Source organism: Phalacrocorax carbo, chromosome 5 (assembly GCF_963921805.1).
Source record: "Phalacrocorax carbo chromosome 5, bPhaCar2.1, whole genome shotgun sequence".
NCBI classification, from domain to species: domain Eukaryota; kingdom Metazoa; phylum Chordata; class Aves; order Suliformes; family Phalacrocoracidae; genus Phalacrocorax; species Phalacrocorax carbo.
Window position 1 is genome coordinate 18151132 of NC_087517.1, and position 18712 is coordinate 18169843.

An 18712-nucleotide genomic window follows, 5' to 3' on the forward strand; every position below is an offset into this window, starting at 1 on the left:
CAGCATGGAAATAAGATGCCAAACTGAGAGGGTTAATAAAGAGGTTTTATTTTCACAAAAATCTATCTACACATCATTTAAAAAGGGGCAGGGGGAACCCAAGAGCAAAAACTGTAAAGGATAGAAAGGAACAGGTCTGCTAAAACACAGAGAAAAGTGCTGCTCCACATCAACAGTGTAAAGAACCAGAAAGTCAGGGTGCAGGCAGAAACCGGCAGCGGCCACCCTGTGACAGGCAAGGCTAGAGTCCAGCAGCAGAGCTACATGAACAGCAGCTGCCAGGGGTCCCACACCCCTTTTTATCTCTTTGGTGGGCAGTTACAGGGATAATGAGCGCTATTAGAAAGAAAACAAAGCAGATGAGTTATTCCCCGTTGTCCCCCCACCCCAGGCATGGCAATCCCCACATGCCCTGTGTCAGGGTGAACCGCAGCAGGAAGTGCTGGGCCCTTCCTCGGGATGCGGGACAGGAAGGAAGATGCACAGGTGATGGTTATCTGTGCTGTGCTGAGCAGGAGGTGGAAGGCGATGCCATGGCCACAGGCAGAGAGTCCTGCTCCTCCTCAGCTCCTCGCACCCGTCTCAGGCTGCTGCTCCAGTTGGGAAACCAGTCCTTGCTTTGCAAAGGCTCTTTGTGCAGCCCTGCTGGCCGGGGCTCCCCAGGGACCCGTGCACACAAGCCTCGGTTCATTGACATGAACAGTTTTGCACCTCTCAGAGTAGGGGAGTAAATCAAGAACAAATTATCGCAGTCAAACAACGAAGGGGCAAGAGGAGTGGCAAGATGGGAGTTCCTTGCATTTATATGCTGAATCACACTTGGACTAAACTAGGCTGATTCAGGAGCGGGTAAATGTTTAACTGTGACTCTGTACACCTGGGGAAGAGCCTGCACATGTTCAGGGTCCCCAGCTGGACTTCTCCACCTACCTATACCCCAGGACGGGTATCCCACCTGGAGGGGAAGACCTTGCTGAACTCGCTGCTGCAACAGCATGAGCGGTGGGAACATTACAGCCGGTGGGCAGCACACCCTGTGAGGGTTACACACCTGTCTTGCTCCCTGCTGCTCTTGGACAGGGAGAAAGCTGGCTTCTGCAAGGAAGGGTCTCCTCAGACACTCTTGCCAGCGTGAAGGTGCAACTGAGCTGCCGTACACCACACAAAAACGCTTAAATTAATTGATATCCGCAAATTCTTAATGGCTAGAATAATAAACAAGAACTTTTCAAAAAACAAGGAACGCTGGTTTCAAGCATCACCTTTCATACCTTGATCCAAACAAAAACCAGTTTTAAACAAAAGTTACTGCACTGAAAAGTCAGGCAATGTTTGCTTTTATTATAAATTAACTGGAGTGCAGCGCCTTGCAAAAACAACCTTGCCACCCAAAAAAGCAGAGCTGACTTCTGATACTACAGCAATACCAGGTATTTACAGCACTAGCATAGGGTGTGCTTGGGAAAAACAGATTTGCCCTCTGGATGGAGCAGTCCCTTCATGACATTCGCAGGGGCGATCAGTTCAAAGGACAACTCCCACGTCACCGCCTCTTCCCATCACCCAGAATTCTACCAAAATTAGTATCGACAATAGAAAAGTATAATGCTTTGTAATAAATTAACACATACACCCACTTGGGCTGCATCTCACAAGATAAACACACTGTCATGTTTACAACCAAACGTTCACTCCTACCTCAGAAACCAGAAAGATGTCACCCTGACCGGGTCCACCGGGCTCATCCGACATGTGGACTGGGAGGTCAGTCAAGTCTTTTCACCACACTGGGGTCCCCAGAGTACTCGCTTGGCTTGGGGAGGACTACTGCCAGCTGCTGCTCACTGCTGCACAGAGGTGAGGAGAGGCCACTGAGGTAGCGTCCCCGTGCCAGCCCACTAAGATAAACTCTAGCTTAGAAGAGCCCATGAATTCATAGAGGTGCCCGCTGTCTCCTAAATCAATGGTTTTATCTGCTTTGCTTCAGCTGATTTATTCCTGAGAAACTCCTAACAATAGTTTAAAAAAACCCAGAAACTATCTAGACAGCAAAAAAAGTTGTTTTTTTGTTCATGGTTTTTTTTTTTTTTGTAAAAAGAAGTATTTCACATCTAAAACTCAAGCTGCAAAAATCAGAATTAGAAGCCAAACCAAAAGCAACTACTCTGCTTAACAGCAAAAATTTATCTGAAATGAGTAAATGCCAGTGAAAGGAAACATCTGCCCCTGCTAAATGAGTATGAGGTGCTGAAAAAATGAAGTCACTAGGCTTTTCCCCCACTGCTGAAACAAGCTATAGAAGGAGCATCGTGTCTCTAAATACAATAAAAGGCAACACTTCTTCCTAACTGTGTTCTGTTAATGCTGAACATGGGCTTTCTGAAAGCTTTCTACCTGGTTTAGTTTCACAGTTTAAGCACCCTGCACTCTTCAGAAAGGACAACAGAGGCATAGCTGCAGTAAAAACCCTCTTACTCTGGGATACAAGACAACCAAGGCAAGACCATGGTTCAATCAAAGAGTGATTCAAGTGCCAGCCGCTATCTGCAAGATAGCTGTTCCCAATTCATGATGGCCCAGGCCTGTGCAGAAAGGGTACTGCTAGCACGCTCTCTCCCTCCCAGAGGATGACAAGTGTCCACTGCTCACCACCTGCTACTGCTCTCGGTCTGCTCCAGGTGTTCACCTGCCCCCAGAGTTACAATAAAGCAGCCCTAAGCAATGCAACTTCAGTGCAAAATACTGCACACCCAGAGGGAGACCTCTCCTCTCCAAACGGTACATATGCAACGGCCTTATGAAGAAAATGCAATCAAATAATAGAGCTTGTAAAACAAAAGAAATCACAAATATAATTCTCACGTCTAAAGGAGGATGACAGTTAATGGTATAAAAAAACCCGACAGAGCTGCCACCAGGTATGCAATACATTCCACAGCGCCAACAGTTTGTTTTCTGGAACCGCATGTAAATAGCAGAGCGCTTACAAACCCATGAGTGTCAAAACTCATCAGCGTGAGGGATTCCAAAACGCCTGTTAGCGAGATGACTGGCAAGAGTGTACTCGGTGATTTGGGTTTCCAGTGAATATTACTAACACAACACACGCCAGGTTACAGAATGTATTGCTTAAATTGCTCTTGGAGGGAAAAAAAAAAAAAATGCCAAGTGATATGTAGATCTTCACCACCCACGTCTTACAGGTGAATGGGCTTTTAAAGTCGAGTCTCTTTTTGCACTATTTTTTTTAAATTAGTTTATGAGCAGCTGCAGTCTTGCGGCTCGATGCAATTCTTTAAGGCTCCATGCTGACAAAATTACTTGAGGAACAATAAAAACTTCACCACAGGAGGATCGCTCTGGGATGTCAAGGTTTAAACGTGTGGTTCAGGCCCAGGATTTGCACAGATGGTTCAACAAACCGAGCGTCCCATATTTCTACCTTTTGCCTCTTGTTTTAGCCCTGAGCTGTTTGTTACTCCTGTGTGTCTGGCACAAGTTCAGGATCTTCCTTGTTCCTCAGGAGGAACAAGGTGTTTTACTCTTCAGAGGCCGATGAACTGATCTTCCTGCTTCCATGCTAAGTGGCTGTGCATTTTTTTTCTGTTTCTAGTAACTCATCAAAGATATCCCTAGAATAGAGGGAAAGACCAATAGTGAAGCATAGGTACAACAACAAACTGCTAAACAAGACAGCCCTGATGGAATCGGCAACTGGATTTAATCCACAAACTCAAGCGTCATGGATCCTGCCAGAGAAAGGTGTCTTATCTGTCATCTCTAAGCAAGGCCCCTTGCATCCCACAGCGCTTCCCCCCCACCATTTATCACAATTAGTATGGTCAGTGGTAAACCTCAGAGAACAGTAACAGTAGTGAAAATAACTCCTGGTTGGTAAAAGGATCAGAAGCAACACAGAACACAGTCTACGGATGAAGTAATATCCTTTATTAGAGGAACCAGCAAAGACAGAAGGAGGGAGCAAAACCCCTTCTTCAGTTCTGTGTGCCTGGAAAGGTATCACTTCTACCTACAAACTTCACCTCGCCCGTGTCCTGAGACAACCGTGGCTGCAACAACACAACCTCTAGGAGTGGGGATAAGGGCATTTACAAATAACACAACACTTAAGTAAAAAACCCAAGCTCCATTATGATTCCCGGTGCAATGAATGCATAGCTGAGACAGCAAATCCCCTTCTTAAAAGATGATTTAATGCATCTTGTTAAAACCCTATGTATTAGTGACATACAATTCCATGCCTCTGAACCCACAGCACTCCAATTTTGTCATTCTTCCATATAATTCTGACTACCATTTCTTCTGACAAATAGATAGAGATACTTTTCATCCCAGCAGAGAGGACCAGAGGAAGAAGAGAAGCCCACTTCCTCACAAACAGCAGGTAATTACTAGCACCAAAATCCCCAAGACACCTACTTGTGCATGTAGAAGAAGATGTAGCCGCTTCGGTCTCTGTCACACTGAACGGTGGCCTCTAGAGTTCTAGACACTTCCAGGTCATTGTAGGTGAACCAGGACTGCTTCTTGATATCATAGACATCACTGATATAATGACCTTAAAAACAGAGAACACACTTTTCTTTTCATGCTGCAGTTCAACCGGTAAGCTGGTTAGCTAGATGTCCTGGTCCAGCAACCTGTGTCAGATTTAAATGCTAAAAGACCCTTAAGATCCTGGTCCCTCCATCCTTCCTGGTCAACAAGCCAGTAACGAGGACAAGCAATTCCATGGACCCCATAAGCAAAACTTTGTCAACATGCCAGAGTCAGGCACCGTGACATCCTCAACCTGCTCCCCTACCAGCAAGCCATGATGAAAGAATTGCTCTGCTGCTGGAATTGTCTGCAAATAATCCTGCTACAGTAGTTCTGTATCACAGATTTTTAAGCTAGATAAGAGACGAAGAATAACATAGAGTATGTTTTACCTGAAGATGATGTGCTTCCAATATGGCTGACGATGCTGATTAGGCGATAGGAGTGAGGAAGTTCTCCTGTCTGAAAATAAAGCCCAATTAAAGCTTTTAGACATTCACTTTTGTCCCACGTAGTTTATGGACAAGATGATTTATACACCTGAGATACAGGTTTTGGCTACTGTATTCAAAGCTGCAACCCAAAGATTACAGAAGCAGACTGGTTCAGACCAAACAAGTCGTCCTTCCAGAATTGGGAAAAAGCCTCCCATCTTAATTTAATCTTTCAGCAAGCCAATGAACATGCAAAGGAGCCGCTCTGACCTCAGAACAGATGCTGACATGAGCTCTACACGGCGAAGTTTTCTAAACAACCATTTCCTGAGCGACTTCCACTGATGTCAGAATTAATCCATCAAGTAAACATAGAAAAGCAAGAATGGGAACACCACGCTTACTTCGGAAATATCAAAGAAATACCCTTGATAATCATATATGGATTTAATAGTCAAGCACAGATATGTAGCCAGACTTGCTCTCTTGTCCTGCACCTGTAACGTCAGCAGGCAAAGCCCTTTTTGCATGCAGGAAACATTCTCTGCCTATTCACTGACAATAAAACTAAATCATGGTAGTTGGCTTTTAGGAATTATTTTTTAAACTCCCCTGACCAGGAAATGCTACTGATTCACTGACAACACTTAAAATGCAACTCCTGGTTAAGGGTAAGAAAATTGGTAAAGATTCATAAGAAAACAACTGCTCAAGGAAACTGCAATTATTTAGCCTTTTCCACTCTACACAGTATTCCTTCAACTGAGGCGGGCAGGCAACTTTCACAACACCACTGTGCAGAGCCTGAGAGCACTAGCAGCTCGCAGCACACCCTAGGTTACAGTTACATTTCACCTAATGGGAATAAGATCTTGCCACAACTTCCCAGTTCTGGTGGTACAGGATCTAGAAGCCCATAGTGTTGCAAATAAACCACCACGCTGGCTGAAGTTCTCTCTCCCCATAAGTAAAAATTTCAGTCCTGTTGCTTTACATGTACTGGAACATTTCTGGTATAAAATTACTGTTGTCCTTTTCACCATTACCCACATCTTATGAGAAACTCAGAAGGTCTCTGCAGCTGTTTTGGTTTAGGTTTTTTTAAATTAAAATAACACAGCAGGACAGATCCTTAAAGATAGAGAAAGTCTATCTTTTAACTTATGAACATAAAAGACTTTTCTAACACTAAACAAATATATCTGCTCTGTAGAACTACCTCCAACACTAAACTGATGGTAAAGAGGGGGTATATTTCCCAGTTAGCTTTTGAAATCATGGATCACACCTCAGCATTTCTTTTCAGCTCTTCTGCTTCAGCTTCTGAATACTCCATGTCAAGAACATCCTCATTCCCAGAGTCTTCATCAGAACCAACGCTGTCCAGGAGAGAGCTGTTAAACTCTAGATAGCATAGAGACAATGATACTACGTGAGAAGCCGTGGCTCGCATAGGAATTCACAACAGGTTGAGGTTTATCTACCCACATAACAAGCACAATAAAATGCTAATGTTTCAAGATTTCTTTCCAAGGAATGCAGGAGATACTAGAATTCCCAAATAAAAACTCTCTCCCCCTGCACCTCCGCTTGTCAAAGGGATAATTAAGAAAAATATCTTGGACTACAGTATTAATTTTAGCATCATCTCTCTCATACTTTCACAAAAGGGCACCATGGCAATGACAGCTGGGTGACAAAAGAGCTGTTAAATGCTCAAATTCGCTCCAGAGCACTGGCGGATCTGCAGCCAGAGCCAATGTTAAAAGAAGTACAGGCCAGTCTGGTCAGTGCACTGTAAGTTTCTGCAACAAGAAGCTACGAATTACAGTTTTAACTATAAGTTGAATTAACAAAGTGCTTTTTTTCAATTAAAACTGGCATCAAAATGCTACTGCTGGCAGCAGGCATCTTTCCATTGTTTTCAGTGGTAAGAAGGCTGCTCACTGCAGGAACTTCCAGTTTGCTTGGCTGAGCAAAATGCAGGCAGCTCTCTGTAAAGAGCCGGAAGGCACCACTGCTCCCTGTACACGCTGTTCCAAACTTCCTGGGATTCTGCAGCTACCCGACTAATTTAAGATTTAGTACAGTATTCATTAGGAGAAGTAGCTATGCTTCCACCAACTAAATTAAAGCTATGAAGTCCCGGGCGGATGTGAAGTTGAGATTAGCAGGACGCTGCTAAGTATATATATATATATTTTTTTTCTTAAAGACACTATCGTGCCAGTTTTGATTGAGATGTTTTGCCAAAGAGATGCTCTGCTTGCCATATTAAACCATCAGATGCTGGATTAGCATAATCTTCTTGGGGGGTTTATAGATGAGTCCCTTTAACTGAGAATATTTTACTGCTACTTTCCACACTTATTCGGGCTGTTGTAAGCTAGACTACAGCCAAGAAATGCAGCCACGTAGGTACGTCTCTGCATGAAGCACTTGCCACAGGTATTGCTAAACGCCACTTCACCAACGGTCCTCAGATGACTAGTGGTTCTTTGATTGCAGCACCACTGGGAACCTTTCTAAGAGAAATACTACCAGATACACACTCAAGATTATTACCATCTCCTTGAACAGCTACTGGTTGATGCCTTGAAAATGACATGGTAGCGAGTTGAGAAGCACAAGGCAATGCTCATGTTTAAGTCAAGTGACTGCAAATCAGGAGGAGGAAGAATTTCTAGTGCTGAACTCTTTCTGGCCACAAATCAAGGAAGACCTGAGAGGGACTGGGAACCGAGTCTGCCAGAGCTCATCAGGGGCTAGGACTCAGGCTGAGGGACATTTAAGCAGCATTCAACTTACTCCTCTTCAGAAGCAGACACAGGTCCATCCAGTAATCCCCGAGGGCCTTTAAAGGTGTCTGAGCAACTACAAGTATCTTAACACAATACTTAATTACCCCTCCCTCTTCCTCTTTGGAGCAGGAATTTTCTCTCGGTTATGCTTTGCTCTGCCAGATTGTATGAAATCACTCGCATGCCAGCCTCACATAAATGTTAAACAGCGCCTGAGGCTCACCGCACTGGGTGGATTTGGAAAAGACGGATAGCATATTCTGGGTTTCTTTTTTCACCCCCAACAGCTATACCTTGCAGTGAGGTCTGTCTCCCTCCCATCCTGTATCAGATAGAGCACTTACTCATTTTCCTGGGCAAGGCCAGTGCATTCATTAATTAGCACTAAAATATCAATGCAAGTAAGAAACAATCCTTATGTTCTGACTAGAGCCATTAGCATGCTGGTTTTTGCTGGGAATGCAAAATTTCAAAGTCCATTTTGCTCCCTCTGTATCAATATTATATATTAAATGTTTATTATAATTTAATATATATTACACATATATCTCTCTTTACATATATATATATATATATAGGTCTATATCTAATTAAAAACTCAAGAGAATGAAATAAGTTGGTTTTCACATTAAGTTTTTTCTGGCATTTGCTTTCACAACCAAGAGCAAGAAAAGCCGACCCGAGCAAAGCCAAACACAGCAAAGCACACACGAAGACAGCACGAAGTCCCAGCTGTCTTACGGACACTCAGGAGCTGCACTCATACATACAGATCTATTTTCCCTCAAAAGCAACATCCTGGAAGAAGTTAAATAAGTTTCACCTTGTAGACTTAATTCCGTGGCTCGTTTAAGGTCATCATCCTCTTTTTGTTCTCGTGCCTCCTGATGGGAAGAGAACAAAACTTAGCTCATTGAGACACTTCACTGTTTAAAATTCTTGTGGTGCTCTTTCTCCATTGGAACTGTGCTGCTGTGGTTTCTACAACAAACCTGACATTGTAAATTAAAGGTTCTGTGTGAAGGAATGTTTGCAACCAGCAAGAGTCCAATGTTCTCGTGCAACAGAACCTGGGACAAACCTTCATTAAGGCTCGTCAAAGCTCCTGAAGTTTGGTATGCAGCAGGGCGAGTCTCTAGTAACACCGAACATTTTCTCTGGATCACTAATTTGAAAAGCATCTAAATGAATTCGCAACCCTTCGCTAAGGAAAGCTGTCACTTACACACAAAGCTCCTCACGCTTTGGCAAAATTCAGACTTCTTCTGCCCAAAGCCAGCTGAGGACAGAGTCGATAAATCCTGGCAGATTTTATTATTTTTGAGCCATTTGAAAGTAGAGCCAGTGGTTCTGTGTAACAGATGTAATTCACAAAGGTAGGATGCAAAAAGACACCACTAAACAACAGGTATTAAAAATATTACCATGAACAAGTAGCAAAGAAACCTCAACTCAACAAACCCTTGTAATCTTTGGATAACATCATGCCCCTGTTCCTCCCACCACTCTTGAAAGTTCAGAGTTACAGTAAGCCAGTCAATAATATTTAATGAGCTGGCTTCTTAATTCAGGCTTTGAATGCTTTCAGTGCACCTGAACACAGAACCCTAACTATGTATTTCAATCAAGATAACCACAGCTACTGCATTTGCATGCCTGAATCATTAGAATAGCAGATTTTCACTTCAGAACTGTAGCAGAACACTCAAAGGGCAGTTTTACATTATTAGCGTGAGGCCTTTTATCTCACTATTTCTAAAGCATTTGGGAACCTTTGTTAAACTACTCAACATCGTTGAATCAAAGCTACATCTGGCATGGAACATACCAACCAGCACCTCATAATGAGTAATGGGAGAGAAAAATCCAAGAGCCATGGAAACATCAGACCTCATAAGGAAAACCATTACAGCTTTAGTATTAATAGAGAGCAGACAAGGGCACCTATTTAAAAAAAGACCTGGCTAAGCACTTGCTTCACTCTCAGCAGCTCAGTTAAACTTGTGGAAATCAGTTACAGGTCTTGAAATTCAAGCGGAGTACAGATGGTTAGCACACAACTCGAGATACTGATTCTGCCCAAGTCTAATTTAAAGGACTTGTTTTAGATTAAATTATTGGGGATCCTTTTTCCAATTTACTAACAGGGAAGGATCACATAAATGCTCAGTTCCTATATTCTTAACTAAGCACCCCCTACTTGCTTGTACCAGACAGATCTTTAACCTGACCTGGCATGGCTGTTCTTAGCCTTTGCTTTGAAACCTGCCTCTTTCACTTTCGGTCTTGACATGACGTGTTGCAAAAAGTGACTGCCAAGGAAGCTAAAGGTGGGCTTGGTTCTCAGTGACAGATAGTAAGAGTTTAGTTGGGTTTATCATCATTTTCACATAATGTTACAAGCCAGTGTATAAATGTACACAGAAAGCTTTGAGAAATCTGCAGATCTGTGATGTGATATATGGTTTCCAAAGCACATACAAAATGTGCCCAGATGTATGGAGTGCTGTCACTCTACTGACACTGGAGCTAGAAGAAACCCAAACCCTTTTTCAGAATCGCTTTGCGTTTACTACCTGAACACAAGCTTTTCCTTTCGCCACCAGGTTTCCAGTGTTGGGGAAGATAACTCAAGGAAGCAAACTTTATTTCTTACTTGCTCTTGAAGGCTTTGAGCCAGTGCCTGCTGAAGTTCTTGTTCTTCCCTCTCTCTCTCCATATCGTACTGCTGCAGCCAGTCAACCTCCCCCTGGGAGCCTTCTGGAGTTTTGTTTTCCTTATTCTCATCAAAATCTTTAGTTATCTCTGTGAAATTGGCAGGACCTGAGGAGTCAAAGTACAGTTATGCTTCCCTGGGTCTTCTGTTTGTTACCAGCTAAATCCTCTTTAAATCACCACAATCCTTGCAGCACAGTGACATCTATTGACAAGGAGAGCTCACCAGCCATAAGAAAACCACAGAGGAGTCAAATTGAGAAAGCTCCAAAACACAGTCTTATTTTAACAGGTGTAAGATGAACCATTTATTTAATCCCTGAACCTGTTCTCTTCTTAGCCTTTTATATTTACCCAGAAACAGCAACTTTAACTAAAGGAAGATGTCACACACTACTAGGTTTCTCCAGCCATGAAGCTGACATTTTAATTTCTCTACAAGGAACCATGGATTATAAAAATTTGCATTGCATATTATACCTCAAGTGCTACAGGTGAAGCTACAATCATATGTAAGACAGAGGGAAGCACAGATCTCAAGCACTGTTTAAATTTTCAACTTTTTGCCCCAGGTAAGAGCTTCAGTCTTGTGAAAACTATCTACAGCTTTAGAAGTCCAAGAAGATTATAACTTTAAAGGTGAACTGAAAAGTGAACACTATGGCAGTAGTATTTCACAAAACTTTGGAATGAACATTCATTCAACCACCGCATACACCTTCTGCAGTTACCGGACGCTTTGATTCTCCCATTTGTTCGCAGCTCAGAAAGTCAGGACCCACTCCAACAGCTATGCAGCAATATGTGGAATTATAGTTTTGCCCTACGCAGACTTCAACATCTGCTCATTTGTTATTAGCCAGGATTTTACAAGGCAGTCTCAGTATCCGTGACCTCTTAAACACAAGACCATCAGAATCAGAACTATAATCATCAGTCTAATCCTCTTCGGATGAAAAACAAAACAGAATTTCTTACATCACTTTGACAACTTCCAACGTAAAAAGAAATACTCGCTCAACTCATGCAACCATTAATTGAGGATCACATAGCAGAAAAGACATAATCTGCCACATCTAAATTAGCCTTTTTTGAAAGCACCACAAATTATTCAGTGATTACAAAAAAAATTATTACTAGCGGTAAAAAGAAATGGACCAAGTTAAATCCGTCATGTTTAGAATCACCTTGTCTGATATAGCAAAGCATCCTCTCCAATTAAGTTTCCTTTAAATAGATTGTGAACTCATGGTGTGTTACGTTCAGCTGCCATAGCTGGTAACTCAACATACACACATATCTCATCTGAATGCCAAACCATATGCTTTGAGTAGTACTTGTATTTTTCAGTCATACACCATCAAATATAGAAAGCTGAACATCATGCTGAGTGTTCAACTGAATTCTTAATCAGAAAATGCAGAAGCTTTTATTAAACATACTTTTTGTTTAAGTGCCAAAACAGTTTTCAAATAACTACATTATACTTTCCAAAGAAAACCTGGAGACACACATGTTTATCTGGCCACACTCTCACAACTCTCTCACGCAGCCATAAGCATCATTAGTGTACACAAAGGAGGGCACAAATGAGGCTGACCACAGACTCCGTTTCCTCATACGCTGCCTTCCAACATGAAAGCCATCAAGAGTTGTCCATTGAAACAAGCATAATTTTTGGTAATAGAATTGGGGTTTTTGTTAATATTTAACCTCCTGCCCTTAAAAGGGAAGGGGAGCATATTGTGGCCTGTCTTTCCAGGCTAGTGGAATTAAAAATCTGACTGAAAGCATGTAGCACACAACAAATGACAAACACATTTCCTTCAGGCTCCTTGTACTTAACTGTGTTTCTGGGTCAGAGACCCTAATTTACATGCTGAGTCTTATGCTTAAGGGTCTACTCTCACATAAAAAAAATATATGAGAAAAGACAGAGCTAAATTCGTTAGTAACTAGTGACAAAATAACTGCATTTATGAAAGCATTCTAGCCTTATGCACCCCAGGCATCACTCTTGCACACCAGCAGCGTAAGAACAGCTACCGTGCTGCCCAGGCTGCAACAGCTACAGAGATGAAAATACTTTCTGATTATGGAAGATTAAGTTCCAGACACTGTCAAATCTTAGTAAATTGAATTGTCTGGTATGGGAACCAGAGAAATCATGTGTTAATCAGGAGAGGAAAAAAAAAAAAGGAAATTAACTCTGAAGATGACCTCACCTTTATCAGAGAGGTCACACACATACAAGAAAATACGTTTTCAGAGTTCAATGAATTAAACATTTCCTACACAGGGAAACTGTAACAAAACTCTGAGGAAGTCGCACAGTTCCAGGAGTGCACTTGCATCCAGATTCTGCCACCACGCGTTACTAACCTGCTGCTATCAGTAACCCACTTTAGCTCGCTACAGTACGACTAAAATGGTTAATTTGCCTTACCTGAGTCTAATGCTGCTTTGGGTTTCTCCATCTCCATAGATTCCAGGCTTTCTGGCAAATCCTGAATTTCGTCGTCTCCAAAACCAGTGTCTGGGCTGCTTGTGGGCTTGTCTTCGTCGTGGCTCAGAGACACAGAAGCTTCCCTTTTGCTAATCTCTAAGACAGCTGCTAGCAGCTCATCTTCGCTCATCCCATCAAAACCAGCATTACCCAGCTCAGGTTTATCACCCTCCATTTTACTTCTTTTTGAACCCTAGAGATGAATAGAGCTATGATTAAATGCTTGAACAAACAGGTATATAACATCAGCTTTAAATTTCTGCTGAGATTTTTTTTTTTATTTTTACTAACCCCAGGGAGTGGGAGCTTGGCTCTGTCAACATTAAACAGATAGTCATATGAGACTCCATGGAGAGACAACCTTTGTAGTTACATTCGCTCCAAGGAATAATATTTAAATATCAACTACAACCAGTTTTTACAGGCCTGTGAGTTAACATACACAAGACAACTCTTCCCTTCTCCTGCCTTTCCTTCAACACGTGCTCCACCTTTAGGTTCTGATGAATCCTCAAGCCTCTGGCAAGTAGTGCTGAGGCACAAGTAGCAAAGTTCCAAGTCTGTTAACAAAGGCTGAAGCTGCAACATGAGTGTAACTGAACTTGAACACAGGGATGGCAGAATAGGAACTGAAATCAGGCTGGTATTAAGAGCAATTAAAATTAGGTTTGATGCTGCAGACTCGCCATACAAAATCTTGGGCAGGGCTCTGCAAACCAAGAAAGAAAACAGTTAACTAGGGAAAAGGGGGAATTATTCTTTCCTCAGGAGAACAGAACGACTTTAAGTTGGAAGAAAGGAAAAATATTTTCACCTTAATATGAATTTTTCCTTTTTTAGTTAGTTACTTTCCTAAAAGTGATGCTTATCAACTCCTACACCATACTGATTTGCAACTAATACAGAAATTTCAATCATTTTGATATTAAATGTTAATCAGCAGGTTAACCTCCAAGTATACATATTTACACAATTACACTACTTACCATATACTTAGGGTTTTTTTCCTATATTATTTTTAAAAAGGGGAAAATAGTTTCTATCAGAATGTACTTATCCAGGCCTTATTTCAAACTGCATTTGGATGGACCTCAGAACTTAATTAAAATGAACACAAATATATTTCTACTGCTGCTTTTTACTTAAATATAGCAAGGTTTTGATGAGCAAGACTAGTTTTATATACCAAACATTTTATATTAAAACTGGCTTATCAAACAAGATCAACAAATGAATTAGCCAACTAAATTGCTCGTTCTAGACATCATGCCCTCCATGTCAGCAGAACTGACAAATTTAAACCTCTCTCTTCACATCTATTCATGCACTGAATAAGGAAAGCAGAGTATCTGTTTTTAAACCTTTCTGATTTCTCTCTCTGTACCTGTAGGCTACTAACATCAAAACTGGTCTAGCTCTTCAGCAAGCCCTAGTTCCAGGCACTTTGCCAACAGCTACCACTAATTCAGTGGCTGGACTTTAAAGACTTGGCAGCATCTGTGCATTATTTGAACACAACTTGCCTATTTGCAATTATTTGCATAGACTTTGAGTAGCTTAGGCTCTAAGACAAGCTGCTTTAAATAAGTATATTTAAAAAGTACTTCAAATACTACTTCATCTGCAGAGGCAGAAATCTCAGAAATTGCAGCTCTGCCCACTTTAGCTGGATAACTGCTATTTGCCCCTACAACCCAGAGTAATCTACACCCGCTGTTCCAGCTGTTCTCTCACACAGCAGCACTCTTTGGCAAGCAGTGCCCCGCAGGGGACACACCAGCCGTATGAAGTGACTGCCAAGCCCCTAATGCAACCCCATCCGCAGCTGCTATGAGAAGCATACCAAGGGAGATGGTGCAGCAGCACTAATGTCACTTCCAAGGACCAGGACCTCTCAGGACAACACTGAGAAGGACAGGGGATCTGGTTAATGATAACAGGTGGCTGGTCAGGCCTGTGGTTGAGGAGTGGCCAATGTGCATGGCCACAAAGAATGAAGTCACTTAGCTGGAATCATCACCACCACAGCCTTTCCCACCAACAGGCTGGAAAGCCTATAATTAATTTGCTAGTCAAATTAATAAGCTTTATTCCCACAATTTCTGCACTCACAGGGGTTGTGCGATAGAGACTACCTGCACTTCCTCACAAACAAAACTTGAGGAAGAATAATTTAGGACAGTTTGGAATACTTTTTCTGTACATAAGAGGGACTTCAAAGACAAGCTAGTTGCCTTCCTCCACCCGCAACCAGCTATAGATGTGCCATGCAGGACAGCAGTTGCCTACCCTGTTCCCGAGATGTTAAGCAAAGGGTGTTCTGCTTTCTCCTAAAGCAATCCATTCCATCCCTAGACATCCTGAGCATCAGGAACTTCTCCCTAATATTTATTCTAAAAATTACTGTCTGCAATTTAGTCTATTACTTCTTGGTCTATCCATCATGAGCATGGAAAACAGCTCAAGTGTTCCCATTAATTTCTTTCCCTTCCTTGAAGATGCAAGCCCTGCTTAGGTTTCTTGTTCAGCTAAAGACCCAAGTTCACTTGCCTGCTCTTTCCTCAAAAATCTTCCTTTCTAGACCTCTGACCATTCATGTTCCTCTCCTCTGCTCCCCCTCCAATTAATCTGTAACCCTTTTCAGTCCAGAGCCCACAGCTGGATACAGGTCTCCAGCTAAAACTCCATGCTGAGGAAAAAAGGAGGGTTACTTCACACAACCTGCAGGCTATGCCTGTCTATACGCTTCTGTTTTCAACCAGCTGGTCTTTGTGACCGGCTGTCACCTTTCACGCCCTTTCTGAAGGCCCACTGCTTTCACAGCTCTTCTCATTCCGCACTTACAGGTGATTAGTCCTGCTAAGATCAGCACCTTTGGCCTGTTGCTACTGAACAACCCCTCCTATTTTTATGCAATCTCTCAGATTTGTCAGGATCATTCTTAACTATAGTTCTGAGCTTCATCATACTGGCAGCCCTTCCCAGCTCTGGGTCTTCTGAAAAATTAATACTCATTATACATTTTATCATTCATTAAATACTGAGTGGATCAGGACCCCCTCTTGGTTTGATCTTCCTACCAGATCAGAAACTGTAGATATCTTCCTCTTGTCACCTATTGCTATTCAGCCAGCATTACGCCCGTCCTTCAATGTCATAATTAAGACTACATGTCTCTGCTTGATCAAAATAACCCCATGAACATTGTCAAAAACTTTAGAGAAGCAGAGGTACAGGACACTTGTCCTAAGCACTAGGCCTGAAACACTCTTAATAGAAGAAAGTGGTATTGCAAGATAATCCTCTAAGCCTCTTGTTTTCCCTACTGGGTCATCATTCCTTCCCATACAACTCATTTACCTGCTAATATGCTGCCCTGATAGAGGCAAAAAATATCTTGATGACATTAATCCTAGTCACAATGAAGAGCTCAAAGGCAATTTGAAGTTAACTGTGCCTTTACACGAATGAACTTGATCTCTACACACTTCTATGTGTCCACCTCCAAAGCTTAATAGCTTCAGTTTCTAAAAGTATTTAAAAAGCCACACTTGAAAGGAACACAGATTGAATGTGCAAGAAGTTTTCTCAATTGAACATTTTGCTTTGCGCAACTTGTACTGGATCTAATTTAATCAAGGGCTTTACCGCATAATTTCATTATTGACAGCCCATTATATTTCAGCCTGGGAACAAAATTAGTGAAAGTTACCCAAAGGACTGATAAAACTGCTAAGCAGTTGGTATACATAACCTGAAAACTCAAGTGCAGTTGCAACACAATTACTTCTGTTCCACTGGGAACCCAAGACAAATGCACAGGGAGGTCAATTAGCAGAGCACTCCCTTCCAGCACTGCAGTGCTAATTAGGAGAAAAAAAAAACCAAAAACTTATCTTACATCAATTTTACTCACAGTCTACGCTAAGAAAAGCACAGCCCAGACACAGGCACATATAGGATACATGTATACAAAAGTCTGTGGTTTCTTCCCTTACCTTTTCTGGCTCTTCTTGCAGTTGTTGCTGATCTCTGCTCTGTATGTTACACAGCCTTTGGCTATGGGCAACAGAGCGTTTCAATGGCTCATCATCACTGTCAGAATCTACATAGAGCGCTGCAGAGCTCTTTGATTTGAAAGTGTATTTTCTGTAAATTAAAAACACGGCTATAAAACTTCATGGCATTGTAACTGTTAAAGAAGTGTTACACCCAACTTCCACATCGCAGGGCAGTACAATTTGGGGAACAAACTGCAATGATTGACAATGACAATTTATTAACATAGCAGGCAGGTTTTCAGAAAAGGAATATTTTACTAGGTTAACTGACATACCTACTTAAAGCCTGCAACAGCAATTTACAACATTAAAAGTTACTAAGTGTGTGGCTCTTGTTTCTAAGGCCAAGAATTCTGTATTTTATGATCCAGCAATCCCAGACAGTATTCATCTGAGTTCAGTCCACAGTAACACGTAGAACTCAGCACAAACCATCAGACTTCTCAGGTTTACTAAGCTGGACACAGGACTTCCCACAACATTACTAGGATATAAAAAGCACAAATCTGCACAAGTTTTTCAGCTTTCCTGTTCGCTCTTTCATTAAGACAAATTCTTGCTTCTTTAGAAGAGAAGACAAGGGAGTCTGGGGAAGTCGTGACTTCTGCTCAATGAGATCTGGTTTTTAAGTATTCCACAATGCAAAACTATCCAGTGTGGCACAACATTTCTTACTGTATCAAAACGGCCTATAAAAACCATGCCCTCTCATCTTTGCAGATAAACTGAAGGAACTAACCACCTATTCCCAAAACACACACTGGGGCTCCATAGAGTCAGAACAGAGAAAAGGGCTAGTCTGCAAAATTAGAAACCATTTTGCTTCTTATACATGTGACTTGCAACTACAAACACAAGCTAGTTTAAGGTATCTGGCACTGACAAGTCATCCGTAAAAATTAAATCCAGTTCTTATTCTGATACTCAGCCTTCTGTCTGAAAAAACAAAATAATCTCTGTTTACTTACAAGTTCCCAAAGGTTCTCAAAAGAAATGCTAAGATGATGATGTCAGCTAAGCAAATTGTAACATTGATACTAATTTCAGCTAGCATGTAACACCAACAAAACTCAGATATGAAACAACAGTAGCTGAAATAATTTACTACAACAGAAAAAATAGAAAAGAAAACAAAAAGTGGAAAGACTGAAGAAGAAGAATTAGAAAATTTTAAAATGCCTTAAAAATTATCCCATGAAACACCAGGCCATGGGCATTTCCGAGCTATAACTCACCTACAAGGTGTGGAAGTGCTTATAGTACAGGAATTCACCATTTGGGAGGCTTTCAATGGACGGGAACTATTAGAAAAGCAAAGTATTTATTGCAGCAGTTACAGTCTTTGAAAAAATAAGTGTTTACTTGTCTGCTATGCACGCAAATCCATGACCAAAGAAACAAGTAGAATACCATTATGTACTTGCTAATTGCTTAGATTTAGAGTAATAACTCCATCATGCTATAAATATACAACAGTTGTTCAAAACCATACATAATCCTTTAAACTTGATTCACTTCTTAGTGATGCACCCTTAGGGACAAGCTCATAAATTAAAGGCTTTGGGCTCCTATGTCAAGACAACTCATTCCTTTATTTTTAATTCCCACCAACACTTGAGTTCCTGCTCCCAAACC

The 18712-nt window shown here is 41.6% G+C and overlaps 1 protein-coding gene across 1 annotated transcript in view; it reads right to left on the minus strand.

Moving 5' to 3' along the window:
- Positions 1–24: 24 nt before the first annotated feature.
- The window catches only part of USP37 (ubiquitin specific peptidase 37), a 37327-nt gene continuing 18639 nt past the window's right edge, over positions 25–18712 (minus strand). Inside the window, exons 16-24 of the mRNA XM_064451342.1 lie at positions 18313–18378; positions 17015–17165; positions 12957–13209; positions 10452–10618; positions 8619–8679; positions 6283–6398; positions 4953–5022; positions 4441–4579; positions 25–3632 (exon numbers count right to left, since the gene is read on the minus strand). Of these exons, the coding sequence (XP_064307412.1) occupies positions 3581–3632; positions 4441–4579; positions 4953–5022; positions 6283–6398; positions 8619–8679; positions 10452–10618; positions 12957–13209; positions 17015–17165; positions 18313–18378 (1075 nt within the window). The 3' untranslated portion in view covers positions 25–3580. The remainder of the gene's footprint in view (positions 3633–4440; positions 4580–4952; positions 5023–6282; positions 6399–8618; positions 8680–10451; positions 10619–12956; positions 13210–17014; positions 17166–18312; positions 18379–18712) is intronic.